This window comes from Sus scrofa, chromosome 1 (assembly GCF_000003025.6).
Source record: "Sus scrofa isolate TJ Tabasco breed Duroc chromosome 1, Sscrofa11.1, whole genome shotgun sequence".
Taxonomy (NCBI): Eukaryota; Metazoa; Chordata; class Mammalia; order Artiodactyla; family Suidae; genus Sus; species Sus scrofa.
Window position 1 is genome coordinate 263,871,317 of NC_010443.5, and position 15,917 is coordinate 263,887,233.

Genomic DNA, 15,917 nt, shown 5'->3' on the forward strand with positions numbered 1-15,917 from the left:
TGTTTAATAATATAGATAATTTTTAAGTTTTCTTCCAACTATAATATTCAGGGTTTGTGTAATTCTTGCTGCCAGGTATTTATCTAGATGTTAGCCTTTGAAGAAAAATAGTGCTTGGCCTATTGCAAAAGGTCAATAAATATATGTTCAATTAGGACTTCTCGTGTGGCTCAGAAGGTTAAAGATCTGGCATTGTCACTGCTGTGGCTCAGGTTGCGGCTGTGGCACTGGTTCGATCCCTGGCCTGGGAACTTCCACATGCCATGGGTGCAGCAAAAAAGAAAAAAATACACAGGAGTTCCTGTTGTGGCTCAGTGGTTAACGAATTCAACTAGGAACCATGAGTGCTCAGGTTCGATCCCTGGCCTTGCTCAGTGGGGTTAAGGATCTGGCGTTGCTGTGAGCTGTGATGTAGGTTGCAGATGCGGCTCGGATCCCGCGTTGTTGTGGCTGTGGTGTAGGCCGGCAGCTACAGCTTTGATTAGACCCCTAGCCTGGGAACCTCCATATGCCGAGGGAGCGGCCTTAGAAAAGGCAAAAAGACAAAAAAAAAGAAAGAAATAAACAAACACACATTCAATTGAAAATCCAAAGTATAAATCAGGACTTCTTAATTGGTGATATTTAGCAGTGATTCTCAGAACCTTTACCTTTTTGAGGTACAAGATGAGCATACAGCTAGAGCAACTTTTGTTTATTGGTTAAGCTCCCTGAGTATAATGCTGTATTGTTCTGTTGCTATTTTGACAATGAAATGGGAACATTGCCATGAAATATGCAGGACCGGGTTTTTAAGTGGTAGATGAATTTGAGTTTTATTCCATGAGTCAATAGATAATTGAATGGCTTTTCATAAGTGACACATTTTTATACTTCTTGCTGGAAATTTTTGGCATGAAACTTTTATTAGTAATGTTCATATTTAGTTCTAAGAAACTGGGATGGGAATATTGAGTTTTTAATAGACTTCTGATTTCTTGCTGTGTAAGGTATTTCCCTGCTCTAGAATTTATGCTTGCCTTGAATTTATTTTTCCTGAATGTTGATATGAAATTTTGTTCCTTAAAACTTAGTATAAGGAGTTCCCATAGTGGCACAGTGGTTAACGAATCAGACTAGGAACCATGAGGTTGAGGGTTCAATCCCTGGCCTTGCTTAGCAGGTTAAGGATCTGGCATTGCCGTGAGCTGTAGTGTAGGTTGCAGACGTGGCTCAGATTGCGTGTTGCTGTGGCTCTGGCGTAGGCTGGTGGCTACAGCTCCTATTAGACCCCTAGCCTGGGAACCTCCATATGCCGTGGATGTGGCCCCAGAAAAGACCAAAACAAAACCTTAGTATAAGCATCAGCAGTGTTAGAAAAATCTTAGTTATTGTCCTAAAGACTTTGAATTTCATTTCCGTGTACAGCTTTACAAATTAAAGGATAGAAAACAAGTTCAGCAGTCCATAATTTTTCTCTAAAAAGAACAGAGTTAAAACATAGGCCAAAGAAATCAGTGTAGGTAGGCAGTGTTATTCACAAGGAAATATGTTTTTGTTTTTTGTTTTTGAAATCTGAACTATGTTGTCCCTGAACTGCATCAAGTTTCTTATTATCTGGAATCAGAAGCATAAACTGTAAGTAGTGAAAGTCTTTGAAAAATATTTTGGAGGGTTTTTTTTTTAAGTTTTTCCATATGTATTTTGTAAAAATTAGAGCATAATTGAATATCTGGCAGACATTCTATATGAGTATCTTTATGGTTTTTGTTTTTCAGGCATTTTTAAAATATTTAATCATTCATGAGTTGAGCTTCATTCTTGAGTCATGGATGACAAGGCTTCTGTTGGAAAAATCAGTGTCTCCTCAGACTCTGTGTCTACTCTTAATAGTGAAGATTTTGTCTTGGTTTCCAGGCAAGGAGATGAGACACCATCTACAAATAATGGAAGTGATGATGAGAAAACGGGACTCAAGGTAAAACTATATAAACCTAAGTTTCTTTTGTTTAACCTTCCTAATAAGCCCACTGCAGAATTTGGCCTTCTTAAGAATGTATGGAGTGGAAGTGAGGACATAGAAATAATATCCTTTCTTTTTTTAATGCTAAGACTTTTATTTATTATTAATAAGTGTGACACATTTATATCTGATTAAGGATTTTCAATTTGATTAGTTTCTAAATCTTCTAATTCCCTAACTGTAAAAACCAGTGATCATGGCATAAATATTTGTTATTTTAGTATTGTTTTCAATTTTCCATTGAGTTAGAGGTGATTGATTGTTTTGGGCCTGGTGTATGTAGTGTAAAGACAGTGGCAGGTCAGCAATGCTTTTTAGACGAATAGGTTTTAGAATTATTAAAACAGAACTTAAAATTCCTGGCTTTTGACTACTTCTATTTGTTTATATTTTCTCAGTAAAATAGATGGCTGTTACTTCTTTCCCCATACTCTGTTACTGTTCTGCTCTTTATGGATATAAATTAAAAACATTATCTGTTAATGTCACTTAAAATGTAAGTGGCTTTAAAAATATTTTGATTCTTGTTTATATATATTTTTTCAACAAGTGTTTATTGAGTATTAACTTTGTGCCAAGTACTGTTCTAAATACTGGAGGGAGATACAGTAGTGAATAAGACAGGCAAGCCCCTCTGCCCTCCTAGAGCTTTTAATGTTTTGGGGGAAACAGACTCTTAGGCAAATGAGAAAATGAGTATATTAAGTAAATTTAGATGCTTTGAAGAAAAAAGAGTGAATGGCAAATACTGCTGTAGAGAATGTCTTGAAGTGACATTTTAGCAGAGATCTGAATGAAATCAGGAGGAACTTGTCCATGGAGAAATCTGAAGAGAGAGCTTTCCACAGAGAATAGAAAATAAAAAAACTGAGGGGGACCACCCTTTTTAGGATAGAAATGAGAGCAGAGTGAGTGAAGTAAATGACAAGTGGTATAAAGTATGAGATCCAGTGATGAGTAAAAACTGGATGATGTAGAATTTTGTAGTGCTTAGTAGGAATTTGGACTTCATTATAAAAATGAAGAGGATTTTTGGAGAGTTTTGAATGAGATCATAATCCGATTTACATTTTTAAATGTTCTGGCTGAGAGAGACTTCCACCATGGATGATGTGAACTTTGTGAACCAACTTCCCAGCAAAATTGGTAACAACTTTTTAAAAATGAAATCTTTGGCAAAAGGACAGATAGCAATTGAAGAAACATGTATTCTAAGAAATGTACTAAAATCTGGTAAAGACTCTGTCATATTTGGTCTAAGACTTGGTTTTCCCCTCCCCTCTCCCAGCTGAGCAAGATGGTAACTCCACTCCAGGTTGGTACAGTCAAGAAGGTAGGACTGTCTGCTACCCTGTCCCCAGGACTCCCACTTGGAGGGCTGTCTTCCAGAAAAGAGCATGATGAGAGCATTTCTCATCCTGCTTCTCTCCATCTGCTTTTTGCTGGCCAAGTGTGACTGAGTGGTAGGGGCTCCCCGCCCCCCTTTTTTTTCCCCCAGCCCTTCTGTGATGAAGGCTCTGCTTTGGGCACAGCGCTGCTGAGAATACTGAGAGCCTGACTGTCCTTACTGTGGCTTTGGCACGTAGGGTAGTGCTTCCACATTCGTGGAGGCAAGCCAAGAATACCAGAAATGACTATACTACCTGCCATGCCCACCAAATACACATCTTCAAAGATGGGTCGTCACTCAGAAGTAATGGCATTGTCCACACTCCCAGCCTCATAGCTATAGCTCAGATTTTGCCTGCAGTGAGAAGTGTGCCATAAAAAAGCTACTAATCTCTTCCCAGAGTTACAGACTTTATTTACCATGGACCGTAGAGAAGTTCAAGGCTAAGGGTACTCTCAAAGACAGCAGAGGTTGTGCTGAAAGGTAATTGGGAAGAGATTGGTGGATTGAACATAGAGGTTTAACTGTAGGCTTGCTGGGAGGAGACCACTTATGGTTGGAACAATTTCAGATGTTGACCTCTAGAGTGCTCTCTTCCAAGTAGCTTCAGTTTGATTGGTTTTAGATAGAGTGACAGCTTCAGTTTGATTGGTTTTAGATGGAGTGACAAAGAAATGGGCCTTTGTGGTGGTGTACCACAAAGCTGGGAAAGTTGAGTGCTCAATCACGCACTCTGACTTTCCCTCATGGGAGAAATCATGGCTGAGTAAGTATCTGCTGGCACCTTGGGGGCAGGGTGACACAGATGAAACTGTTCCTTTCATGTCTTCATTGAGTCCAATCTTGGATAGTTTTGTTCCACCAATTTGCTGGAACTTCTCTGCTCCTGCACTTCCTGAAGGCACTCTCATCCATTAGTGTCTAAACTGGTCTTCTTTGAGAGTAGGATGGTAGAAAACTCCTGTACTGCCATTTTGATGATAATTCTTTCCATTAATTCTTTCTCTTGCCAGTTGAAGTTTGTTGTTGAGCCCCTCTAGTGAATTTCTCATTTCAATTATTGTGCTTTTCCACTTCAGAATTTCCATTTGGTCCTTTTTTTTTTTTTTTGTAATTTCTATCTCCCTAATGATACTTTCTATTTGATGTGACACTGTTATCATACTTTATTTCTTTACACATGATTTCTTTTAGTTCACTGAACATGTTAATAATGGCTACTTGCAAAGTTTTCATATTAAATCCAACATGTCAGTCTCACAAGCAGTATGTGTTCCCATTTTAAAAAAGGATGTATGGGTAATATTTTCTTATTTCTTAGCATGTCTCACAATTTTGTGTTGGAAATATGATATTTCAGGTAATAGGTTGTTCCAGTTCTCAGTACTGGTCTCCCCACTCTGGGACTTTTTTATGCTTGCTTGTTGGTTTAGTTCACTTATTTTAGTAAATTCTACTTCCCTAATTCCCATGGTGTTAACCTCCGATGTTGCTCCTCTGGAGTGATTTGAATTTGCCACAGTTATCCTGGGATAGGAGTAGTTTTCTCAGGATATTCTCTATGACCACAAAAGTTCACTAGATTCAGTTAACAGATACAGGTGCTAATGTAGGACTTTCTAAAAGAAAAGTGGTATAATGCAAACATTTGGAAAGTGGGGGATACCTGTAATTCCCAAATGAAAGCTGAAAGAATTGATCATCACTAGATCTTAAGCAAAATGCTGAAAAGAGTTCTTCAATCAGAAATGAAAGAACACTAATTAGTAACATGGAAACATGAAAAAATAAAACACACTCAAAAAGGTAAGTATATGGTCAAAATCAGTATAATACTGTAATACTGTAATATTAGATGTGTTATAATGTGTTATACATTACATAAAAAGGGGTGACATCAAAAACAAAATGTTTGGGAAGGTAAAAGGTAGTGTTTTGTGTGTGATTGAAGTTAGGTTGTTACCAGTGTAAAATACACCCTTAGATCTCTGAGGTGTTTTATGTAAACCTCATGGTAACCACAAAGTGGGAACTTAGACTAGATACATAAAAGATAAAAAGAGAATCAAAGTTTACCACTATAGAAAATCATCAGCTCTTAAGGGAAGGCAGTAAGATGGAAGAAAGGAACAAAGGAACTATAAAACAACCAGAAAACAACTAGTAACATAAATTTTTATCTAATCAATAATTATTTTAAATGCAAATGAATTAAATTTTCCAGTTGATGTCATAGTGTCAGAATGTATTTAAAAATAGAGGAACTCTGTATGCTGCATATAAGAGACGCATTTCAGTTTTAAGGACACAAACTCATCCATGTGTCATTGTGAAAAGGTGAAAAGCTGTTCCATGCAAAGGGAAACCAAAAGAGACCATTTCAAAACAAGCATGTAAATCTTTGTCTTAGCAGAAAGCAAGGCACAAAAGAACCAGAAGATACTGGGAAGTATAGTAAATAATCTCAGGCCCACTTAGATATTCTGTGATTCTTGATAAATGGAAATGGTATCTAAACTTGTATCAGACAGAAATAGACTTGAAGTCAAAACATTTAAGAAGAAGAGACAAAGGTCATTATATAATCATAAATGGGTCAGTAGATCAAGAGGATATAACAGTTGTAAATACAATTGCATGTAATATTGGAATACCTAGATATGTAAGCAAAAACCGAAAGATCTTAAAGGAAAAGTAGACAACAATACAATAAAAGGGGATTTAGGAATTCCCATTGTGGCTCAGCGGGTTAGGAGCCTGATGTTGTCTTTGAGGATGCAGATTCAATCCCTGGCTTCACTCGGTGGGTTAAAAATCAGGCATTGCTGCAAGCTGTGATGTAGATGGCAGATGTGGCTTGAATCTGGTGTTGCTACGGCTATGGCATAGGCCACAGCTGCACCTCCAATTTAACCCCTGGCCCTGGAACTTCCATGTGCTGCAGATGCAGCCTTAAAAAGGAAGAAAATAATAAATTAAAAAAAATAATAGGGGAGGGAGTTCCCGTCGTGGTGCAGCGGTTAACGAATCCGACTAGGAACCATGAGGTTGTGGGTTCAGTCCCTGCCCTTGCTCAGTGGGTTGACGATCTGGCGTTGCCGTGAGCTGTGGTGTGGGTCACAGACGCGGCTTGGATCCCGTGTTGCTGTGGCTCTGGCGTAGGCCGGTGGCTGCAGCTCCGATTCGACCCCTAGCCTGGGAACCTACATGTGCCGTGGGAGCGGCCCAAGAAATGGCAAAAAAAAAAAAAAAAAAAAAAAAAAAAAAAAGATAATAGGGGATTTAAGTACTCCGTTTTCAGAAATGGGAAGCTCATCCAGATAGAAAAGTCAATAAGGAAATACTGGAATAGGACTGTACTTTAGACCAAATGGACCTAACAGACATATACAAAACATTCCATCCAGCCACGGCAAAATATGCATTCTTTTTTTTTTTTTTTTAGTTGAAAACAGTCACTGTTTATTAACTGACTAGAATACAAAAATAATCATACCTTAGTTCATTTTTCTAACGTCTGTTGATCTCGTCTTCTTTGTTGCCAGTGTTTCCACCTTTACAAAATGAGTGGTCTTTTTCTTCATTCCACCTCATGGAGAAGCCAGTTTGAAAGGCCACAGGAAGTTGTTTGCTTCTTTGAAACATTTTCCAACAGTAGATCTCATGAATCAGATCCTCCATGTAGATGATGCTGTATTTACCAAGAGATCAAACAATCAATGTGTTATCTGTCAGGGCAGTTGACTTCTTGTTGATTTTGCCATAACCACACTTGTAGATCACTTCATTTACTGACCTCAGATTTGGGTACCCCCATACAATATATGGTTCCACAATTCTCAGCATGTTAATTTAAGCCTTGTTGAGCTTCACACAGTTGCCACTGAAGATCTGATGGAGGCAGAGAAGCTGCGACACCTTTTGGACCTTTGGGCTCACAACATTGGTACCAGGGTTCCTGATGACAAATGCCAGTTGGGGTTCTGCAAGTACTTAGAAGTTGCCAGCTTTTCTTGCTATCCTAGCCATTGGCCAGTCCTGTACATCTGCCTGTATTCCTGTGATAATGCTTAGCTATTTCATGGATAAGCTTCCTGTTTACCTTTTGAAGCATCTTTTGAGCAAACTTCTTTCTTAGGCACTTGATCTTATACTGTGACATTCCTTTTTCTTAAGGGGTTCTGACAGGGCAGGAACCTTCTTTTTCTCTTCTTTTTTTTGGGGTCTTTTTTGCCATTTCTTGGGCTGCTCCTGAGGCATATGGAGGTTCCCAGGCTAGGGGTTGAATTGGAGCTGTAGCTGCCAGCCTACACCACAGTCACAGCAACATGGGATCCGAGCCGCGTCTGCAACCTACACCACAGCTCACGGCAACGCCGGATCGTTAACCCACAGAGCAAGGCCAGGGATCGAACCCCCAACCTCATGGTTTCTAGTCAGATTCGTTAACCACTGAGCTGCAACGGGACCTCCTTCTTTTTCTCTTCTGCACTCTCCATAGTTCTAGCCAGGAAGCAGAGAAAATACATTTTTAGGTGCACAGGGGACATTATCTAGGATAGATAATATATTAGGTCACAGAATAAATCTTACCAATTTTAAGAAGACTGAAATCATATCAGATATTTTTTCTGACTATAGTGGTATAAAACTAGAAATTAACCACAGGAGGAAAATTTGATAATCTACAACTAAGGAGAAATTAAATAACATACTCTTCAACGAGCAATGAGTCAAAAAATTGGAAGAGAATTCAAAAAACATCTTGAAACAAGCAAATGTAGAAACACAACATATTCCAGGTTACACAGTTTATATGTGGAATCTAAAAAAACAAAACTCATAGAAATTGAGTAAAATAATAGTTGCCCAAGGGTTGGCAGTGGTGGTGGAAGAAGCAAGAAGATGTTGGTCAAAGAATGAAGACTTGCAGTTGTACAGTGACTAAGTTTGGTTATCTAATGTACAGCGCTGGGGCTATAACTGACAGTACTGCATTATATAAAGTTCCTAAGAGATTAATCTTTAAAATGATAATTATGTGAGTTGATGGGTGTATTAACTAACCATATTATAGTAATTTTCCAATATATACATGTATCAAATCATCATGTTGAACACCTTAAACTTATACAGTGTTTTATTTCAATTAAATCTCCATCATATATGTAAAGATCTTTTCTCAGACTCTTCATGTATAAAACAATATGTGAGAAGTATTTGAAGTCTTTTGAGAAACAAAAGAATGAACTGTTGTTACCACAGTTGTGAAGGATCTCAAAATAACTAAGTTGATTGAAAGAAGCCAGACACCTCCTCCTCCCTCATAAGGAAAGCGCATACTGTACGTTCTACTTAAATATAAATCTAGAAGATGCAAAACTGATCTACAGTCACAGAAAGCAGAACAGTGTTTGCCTGGGGGAGAGATGAGACAGAGAGGAAGAGTGAGAATGCGAAGGGGTGCAAGGAAGTTTGGGCATTGTGGATCTGTTCACTCTCTGGATTGTGGTGATGAGTTCATGAGTGTATACGTATGTCAGATCTCATCAAGATGTATATTTAAAATATGTACAGTTTGGAGTTCTCTTGTGGCGCATCGAGTTAAGGATCTAGCACTATCACTGTAACGCTGGGTCGCTGCTGTGGTGCAAGTTCATTTCCTGGTTAGGGAACTTCCACATGCTGCAGGTGTGGCCAAAAAAAAAAAAAAAAAAAAAAGTGTAGTTTTTTAATGCACATCAAGTAAACCCTAATAAAGTTCTTTAAAAAGAAAAAAAAAAAAAACCAGTGAACTTGAAGGTAGATAAATCGAAAATATCCAAAGAACAGAAGGGAAAAGCAAGAAAAACAAACAGAGCCTCAGAGAAAGATGAAACACTGTTAAACATTAACGTACTTGTGAGTACGGGGGAGCGAAATGAGCAGAAACAATATTAGAAGTGATGTTGTTGGAAAACTATAGTGTACACATCTAGAAAGGTCAGTACACTCCAAGTAGGATAAATTCAGAAAGATCCAAAAGGGGAACAAGCAGGTGAAAATGCTCAAAACCAAAGACAAGGAGAAAATCTTGGAAGTGCTAAGAATAATGATTCATTACTTACAAGGAACTCCAATAAGAATTAAAGCTGATTTTTCAGCAGAAACAGTGAATGCTAGAAGCTAGTGGGATATCATATTCAAAGTACTCAAAGTAAAAACCGAACCGGTAATCCTGTGTATAGCAAAGCTATTAATCAAAATTGAAGGTGAAATAAAGACATTCTGAAATAAACAAGACCTGAGAGAATTTGTTGGTAACAGAACATCCTCACAAGAAGTACTAAGGAAAGTTCTTCAGGGTGAAAGCACATGACCCTGAACTTTAACCTACATGAGAAATCAAAGAGCACCGGTAGGAACATCATGTGATGATAAAGACAGTAGAAATACACATTTTCTCTCCTCATTTGTATTTTGTATATAATATGTATAAGTTGTGCCTATGACATGTTGAAATGTGATGTATTTTCTAATCATAGGAAAAACAAGGTAGGCAGGAACAGAGCTGTATTGTGGCTTAGGAAATAATAAGGTAATTCAAATCTACAAGAACAAACGAAGAGAGCAGAATTTATAAAACAAGATTAACATAACAGCTATAACTAGGTATTTCTTCTCTCAGCTTCTTTAAAAGACGTAAGATTGTATAAAGTAGCAATTATAACAATGTGTTTTTAGATTTGTATCATTCATAGATACATAATACCATAAAGAAGGGGAAAGGGAATATGCTATATTCAGTAATTTTTCTGTATTTCACTAACTTAAGTTAGTATAACTTAGAACGTGATTCTAATAAATTAAGATATGCTTGGTAAGTCTTAGAGCAACCACTAAGGTGTGTTTGTGCTCACAAATATATGCATATAATATTAAAGAAGTGTTAGTACTGTATTAAAAAGTTATTTACTGAATGTTAAAGCAGTAAAGGAAAAATACATGAAACAAATACATAAAAAAACAAAAGCAAAATAGCACACCTAAATTGAAGTATATCACTAATTTACATTAAATGTGACTAGAGTAAGCAATATAATCGAAAAGTAGACATTGTCTGAAGTGGATTATGTTGTACAGGAGACACACCTCAGATACAAAGATAGAGATTTAAGATAAAGCGAAAAGACATGCAAACAGCAATCACAAGAAAATGAGTATAATGTTGGGCAAAAAATAGAATTTAAAACAATGTTACTAGATATGAAATAGACATTTTATAATCTAACAATGATACACCTAATAAAGGAACTCCAAAATACATGAAACCAAAAAAAAAAAAAAAAGTGAAGAGAGAAATGGACAATTCAACAGTAACTTTTGTTATAGTACTTTCAGTAATGGATAGAAAAATAAGCAGAAGACCAGTGTGTAAATAGAAGTCTAGAACAGTGTTATAAACCATTTTGGCATAACATATCGATGGAATATCTGCCCCCCATGGAATACTTAACAACAATCATACGCATTCTTCTCAAGTACAACTAAAATTTTCCAGCCACAATGAAATGAAACTAGAAATCAATAACAGAATTAAAAATGAAAAATTAACCAGTACATGGAAATTAAACAACATACTCCGAAATAACTTAAGGGTCAAAGAAGAAATCAAAAAGTTAGAAAATATATTGGGATGAGTGAAAATGAAGATATACCAAAATTTAGGCAGTACAGCTAAAATAATGCTTATAGGGAAATTCCTACCTCTAAATTCCTGTATTATGAAAGAAGGAAATCTCAAGTCAGTAACTAATCTTTAACCTTAAGTCATTGCAAAAAGAAGGGTAAATTAAATCTAAAACAAGCAGAAGTAAGGAAATAAAAGGTTAGAGTAGAAATAAATGAAGCAGGAGAGCAAAAACCAGTAGAGAAAATCCATGAAACCAAAGCAGTTTCTTTGAAAAGATCAAGAAAATTGACATTTTGGATTTTTGGAAAGGAAGAAAAAGACACATTACTAGAATCAGAAATAAAAGAGGGAATATTGCTTCTAAACTTAAATAGGATTATAAAGGAATGTTATGAACAGTAATATGCTAGTATGTTAGAGAACTTAGATTAAATGGATAAATTTGTAGACAACCACTAATGAAACATAAATAGTATGAATAGACATATAAGAAATTGAATTAATAAAAAAATACACCTGGATGGCTTTTTTGATTCTACCAGATGTTTAAGAATACCAGTTCTTTTTTTTTTTTTTTTTTTTTTTTTTTTCCCCTGTTTATGGCCACATCTGAGGCTTATGAAAGATCCAGGCTAAGGGTTGAAGTGGAGCTTCAGCCTGCGGCAATGCCAGATCCTTAACCCCACTGAGCGAGGCTTGGGATCAAACCTGTATCCTCATGGAGACTATGTTGGGTTCCCACAATGGGAACTCCCAAGAATTCTAGTTCTTAACGCCTTTCCCAAGAAAAAATAGAAAAGGAGAGAATATTTCACAGCTCATTCAGTGAGAATGATACCCTGTTGGTGAAATTAGACAATCACAAGAAAACTATACACCAATATCTCATCTATATGGACACAAAATCCAGAACAAAACACTTGCTGACTTAAATCAGCAATATATGAACAGGATTACACACTATGATCAAGTGGGATTTATCCCAGGAGTTGAAGTTTGGTTTAGCATAGTATCAGTGGAATTAGCAAAGACCACATGATCATTTCAGTACACGTAGGAAAAGCATTTGGTGAAATCTTTAACACCTTATCATGAAGAAAACTATGAGTAGAATGGAACTCCCTGAACTAGGTAAATAGCAATTATAAAAAACCCATGGCTAACATCATTCTTGGTGGTGGAAGGTAGATTCTTTCCACTTAAATTTTGGCTCAGTACATGATGTCTGCACTTAGCACTTCCTTTCAGCATTGTGCTTGAGGTTCTATGCAGAGCAATTAGATATGCAAACATATAAAAGGCATCCAGGAGTTCCCTGGTGGCCTAGGGGGTTAAAGTTCTGGAATTGACACTTCTGTGGTTCCAGTCACTTCTGTGATGCAGATTAGGTCCCTGGCCCAGAAACTTCTGTGGACAAAGGCAAAAAAAAAAAAAAAAAAAAGCATCCATATTGCAAAGAAGGAAATAAAAATCATCTCTGTTTGTAGTTGATATGATTTTGTATGTAGAAAATTCTAAGAAGTCCACTGAAATTATTAAACCTGTTCAGCAAGATTGTAAGATACAAGATTGACATTCACATATCAATTTTATTTCTGTATACTTGTGAGGAACAATCTTAAATGACAATAACAACACTGTTGAATTTATGATAGTATTTAAAAGAAATAGTATTAAGTTTAAAAAGTGCAAATATTATACTGTGAAATCTGCAAAGCTGATGAATTCTTGAAAGAAATTACAGAAGATCTAAATAATTGGAGAGTTCCTGTTGTTGCTTATCAGTTTAAGAACCCGACGTAATGTCCATGAGGATGCAGGTTTGATCCCTGTCCTCACTCAGTGGGTTAAGGATCCAGCATTGGGGCAAATTACAGCATAGGTCGCAGATGCTTCTTTGATCCCATGTGGCTGTGGCGTAGGCTGGCAGCTACATCTCTGATTCGACCCCTAGCCTAGGAACTTCCAAGTGCTACCAGTGTGGCCTTTAAAAACAAGGGGGAGGGGGAATCCATCCAGTGTTCACACATTAGAAGAAGACTTGTTAAGGTGATATTATTCTTCAAATTGGTCCACACATTCAATGCAATCCTTATCGGAATCCCAGATAACATTTTATAAAGGTTAACATGCCAGTTTTAAAATTTATGGGGCATAGTAAGGCACCCTGAATAGCCAAAATAATATTGAAAAGGAACAAAGTTTGGAGGATTCAACACTTTGCAATTTCGAACTTAGGATATGGTAGTGGTAATCAAGACTGTGTAGTGATATAAAGATAGGACATAGATCCCTGGAATATGTTCGAGAGTTCATTTCTGTGGTCAGCCAGTTGATGCAAGGGTACCAATGCCGTCCAACTGAAGACGATTTTTTTCCCCAGCAGGCTGTGCTGTGGAACAACTCGATAGCCACATTCAAAAGGATGAAGTTGTATCCTTACCTCATACCATATATAAAAATTAGCTCAAAATAGATCAAATACTTCAATGTAAGAGGTAAAAGTTTAAAACTCTTGGAAGAAATAGGGATAAATTTTCATTACTTCAGATTTGGCAGTGGATTCTTAGACATCAGACCAGAAGTGCAAGCAACAAAGGAGAAAAACAGATTAAATTGGACTATATTAACATTAAAATCTTCTACTTCAAAAGATAATATCAAAAAAGTGAAAACTCAGCCAACAGAATGAGATAAAAAATTTGCAAACGGTAAATTCCTTGTGTCTAGGATATATAAAGAAGTAAGCAATCTGAATGTTTGTCAACTGATAAATGGGGTCTGCAATGAAATACTATTTGGGCATAAAAAGGAATGAAGTACTGATATATGCTACAACATAGATAAACCCTGAAGAACATTATCTTAAATGATAAATGAGTCATAAAAGTCCACAAATTATAGGGTTGAAGCAAAATGAGCGATCTAGGATGGTTCTTCAGTGGCTGGAGATACTAGAGGAAGAGAGAGTTGATCCCTTAGGGGGTAGCGTTTTTCTTTTTGAGGTAATGGAAATATTTTAAGGAGTTCCCGTTGTGGCTCAGTGGTAACGAACCCTGCTAGTATCCACGAGGACACGGGTTTGATCCCTGGCCTTCCTCAGTGGGTTATGGATCTGACATTGCTGTGAGCTGTGCTGTAGGTCACAGACATGGCTCAGATCCCATGTTGCTGTGGCGTAGGCTGGCAGCTGTGGCTCTGATTCGACCTGTAGCCTGGGAACTTGCATATGTCACAGGTATAGTCCTAAAAAGCAATATATATATATATATATATATATAGATTGACTTTGGTGATGGTTGCAAATTCTTTTATTATACTCAAACTATAGAATGTACACTTTAAGTCGGTGAATTGTATGTGTAAATGTCCCAATGCAAATGCTTCTCGTTAAGCTGGATGAAATGTAATAAATAGCCATTTAATTACATAGCTTTATTCAGAAGATAGTGAAAAAATCCCCAAGGAACAGAAGCAAACTGAAAGGCAGAACTATACACGTGAGCTGGCATTGGGCAAGAAGAGCAGGCTGTTTTAGTTCTGAAAGGAAGAGATAATGTTCACTTGCAAACTAGAGGATGAATGAACTGATTCAGGATATATTTTCAAGGTAGAACTGATTAGTATTAGGGTGGGAAAATTGATGTGGGATTTGAGGCAAAGAGAGTAAATGATGATTCTAGATTTAATGCCTGATCTGTTAAGTCATGCTTTTACTGATATGAAAAAAAATAGGAAGACAGGATTGGAGCCGGGAACAGGGGAATCAAAGTCCTGTTTAGAACTTACTAAGTTTGAGATGATTTGTTTATTTATTTATGTCCTTTTAGGGCTGCACCCACAGCATATGGAGATACCCAAGCTAGAGGTCAGATTGGAGCTACATCTGCTGGACTACACTGCAGCCACAGCAACACCAGATCTGAGCTGCATCTGTGACCTACACCACAGCTCACAGCAATGCCGGATCCTTAACCCACTGAGCAGGGTTAGGGATCGAACCTGTGTCCTCATGGGTGCTAATTGGTTTGTTACTGCTGAACCATGATGGGAATTCTCAGAAATGACTTTTAGATGTCCTTTTTTAGATTTCAGATAGATGGTTGCACGTATAAGATTGATGTTGAGGAAAGCTTGTGGCTGACATCAATAATACTTAGATAGTATTCAAATGTACAGGATTAGATGAGATTGCCCGTAGAGTGACTAGGGATACTGAGTGGGTGAGTGATAAGAGTTGTTTCTTGGGGTATTTCAACATTTTGAGGTTGAGATGGAGGAAACCACCAGAGAATACTGAGAAGAAATAACTAGTGAGATATAAGGAAAACTAGTATGTTGAAATACCTTGGAAGAGAAATGAAAGTGTTTCAAGAAACTGAGCATATGTTTCAGGTATGTTTAATTCCTCTTAGAGTTTATTTAGGTGGTGACTGAAAAATAAGATAGAGGCCTAGGTGATCCTTAGGAGTGTTTCTGTTTATTTCTTCAAAAAGAAAGAGCATTAGCAGGATTTGTGTGGGTGGTGGTAATTGGGAGGTGAGAAAGAAGTGCCAGTAAGTATAGACAATTGTTTCAAGGATTTTTGCTAAACAAGAGGAGCAGAAAAATAGAATAGTACCTGAAGGACAATAAGGATTCCAGTGAGCGATTTTGTGGTATTTATGTTGAGAAGAATTACTCAGTAAAGAGGAGTTTATTGCTACTACAAAAGAGCAAAACCTTTGCTTTGATTAGGAAGAAGGAAGGGCTTCCTTTGTATAAGTAAAGGGTTAGCCTAGGAACAGTTTCTGAAATAAGAAGGGCTATAACATGAATGAACACAGATGCAAATAGATCAGTCTTCTCTCCTT

At 37.1% G+C, this 15,917-nt stretch overlaps 1 protein-coding gene and 1 pseudogene across 4 annotated transcripts in view; one reads left to right on the top strand and one right to left on the bottom strand.

Moving 5' to 3' along the window:
- The window catches only part of RABGAP1 (RAB GTPase activating protein 1), a 173,075-nt gene that overhangs the window by 13,816 nt on the left and 143,342 nt on the right, over positions 1-15,917 (top strand). For all 4 annotated transcript variants that reach the window (XM_021074563.1, XM_021074574.1, XM_021074570.1 and 1 more), the window contains exon 2: positions 1,758-1,957. In XM_021074563.1, the coding sequence (XP_020930222.1) occupies positions 1,808-1,957 (150 nt within the window). In that variant the 5' untranslated portion in view covers positions 1,758-1,807. The remainder of the gene's footprint in view (positions 1-1,757; positions 1,958-15,917) is intronic.
- On the bottom strand, positions 6,903-7,662 carry LOC102162280 (annotated as a pseudogene).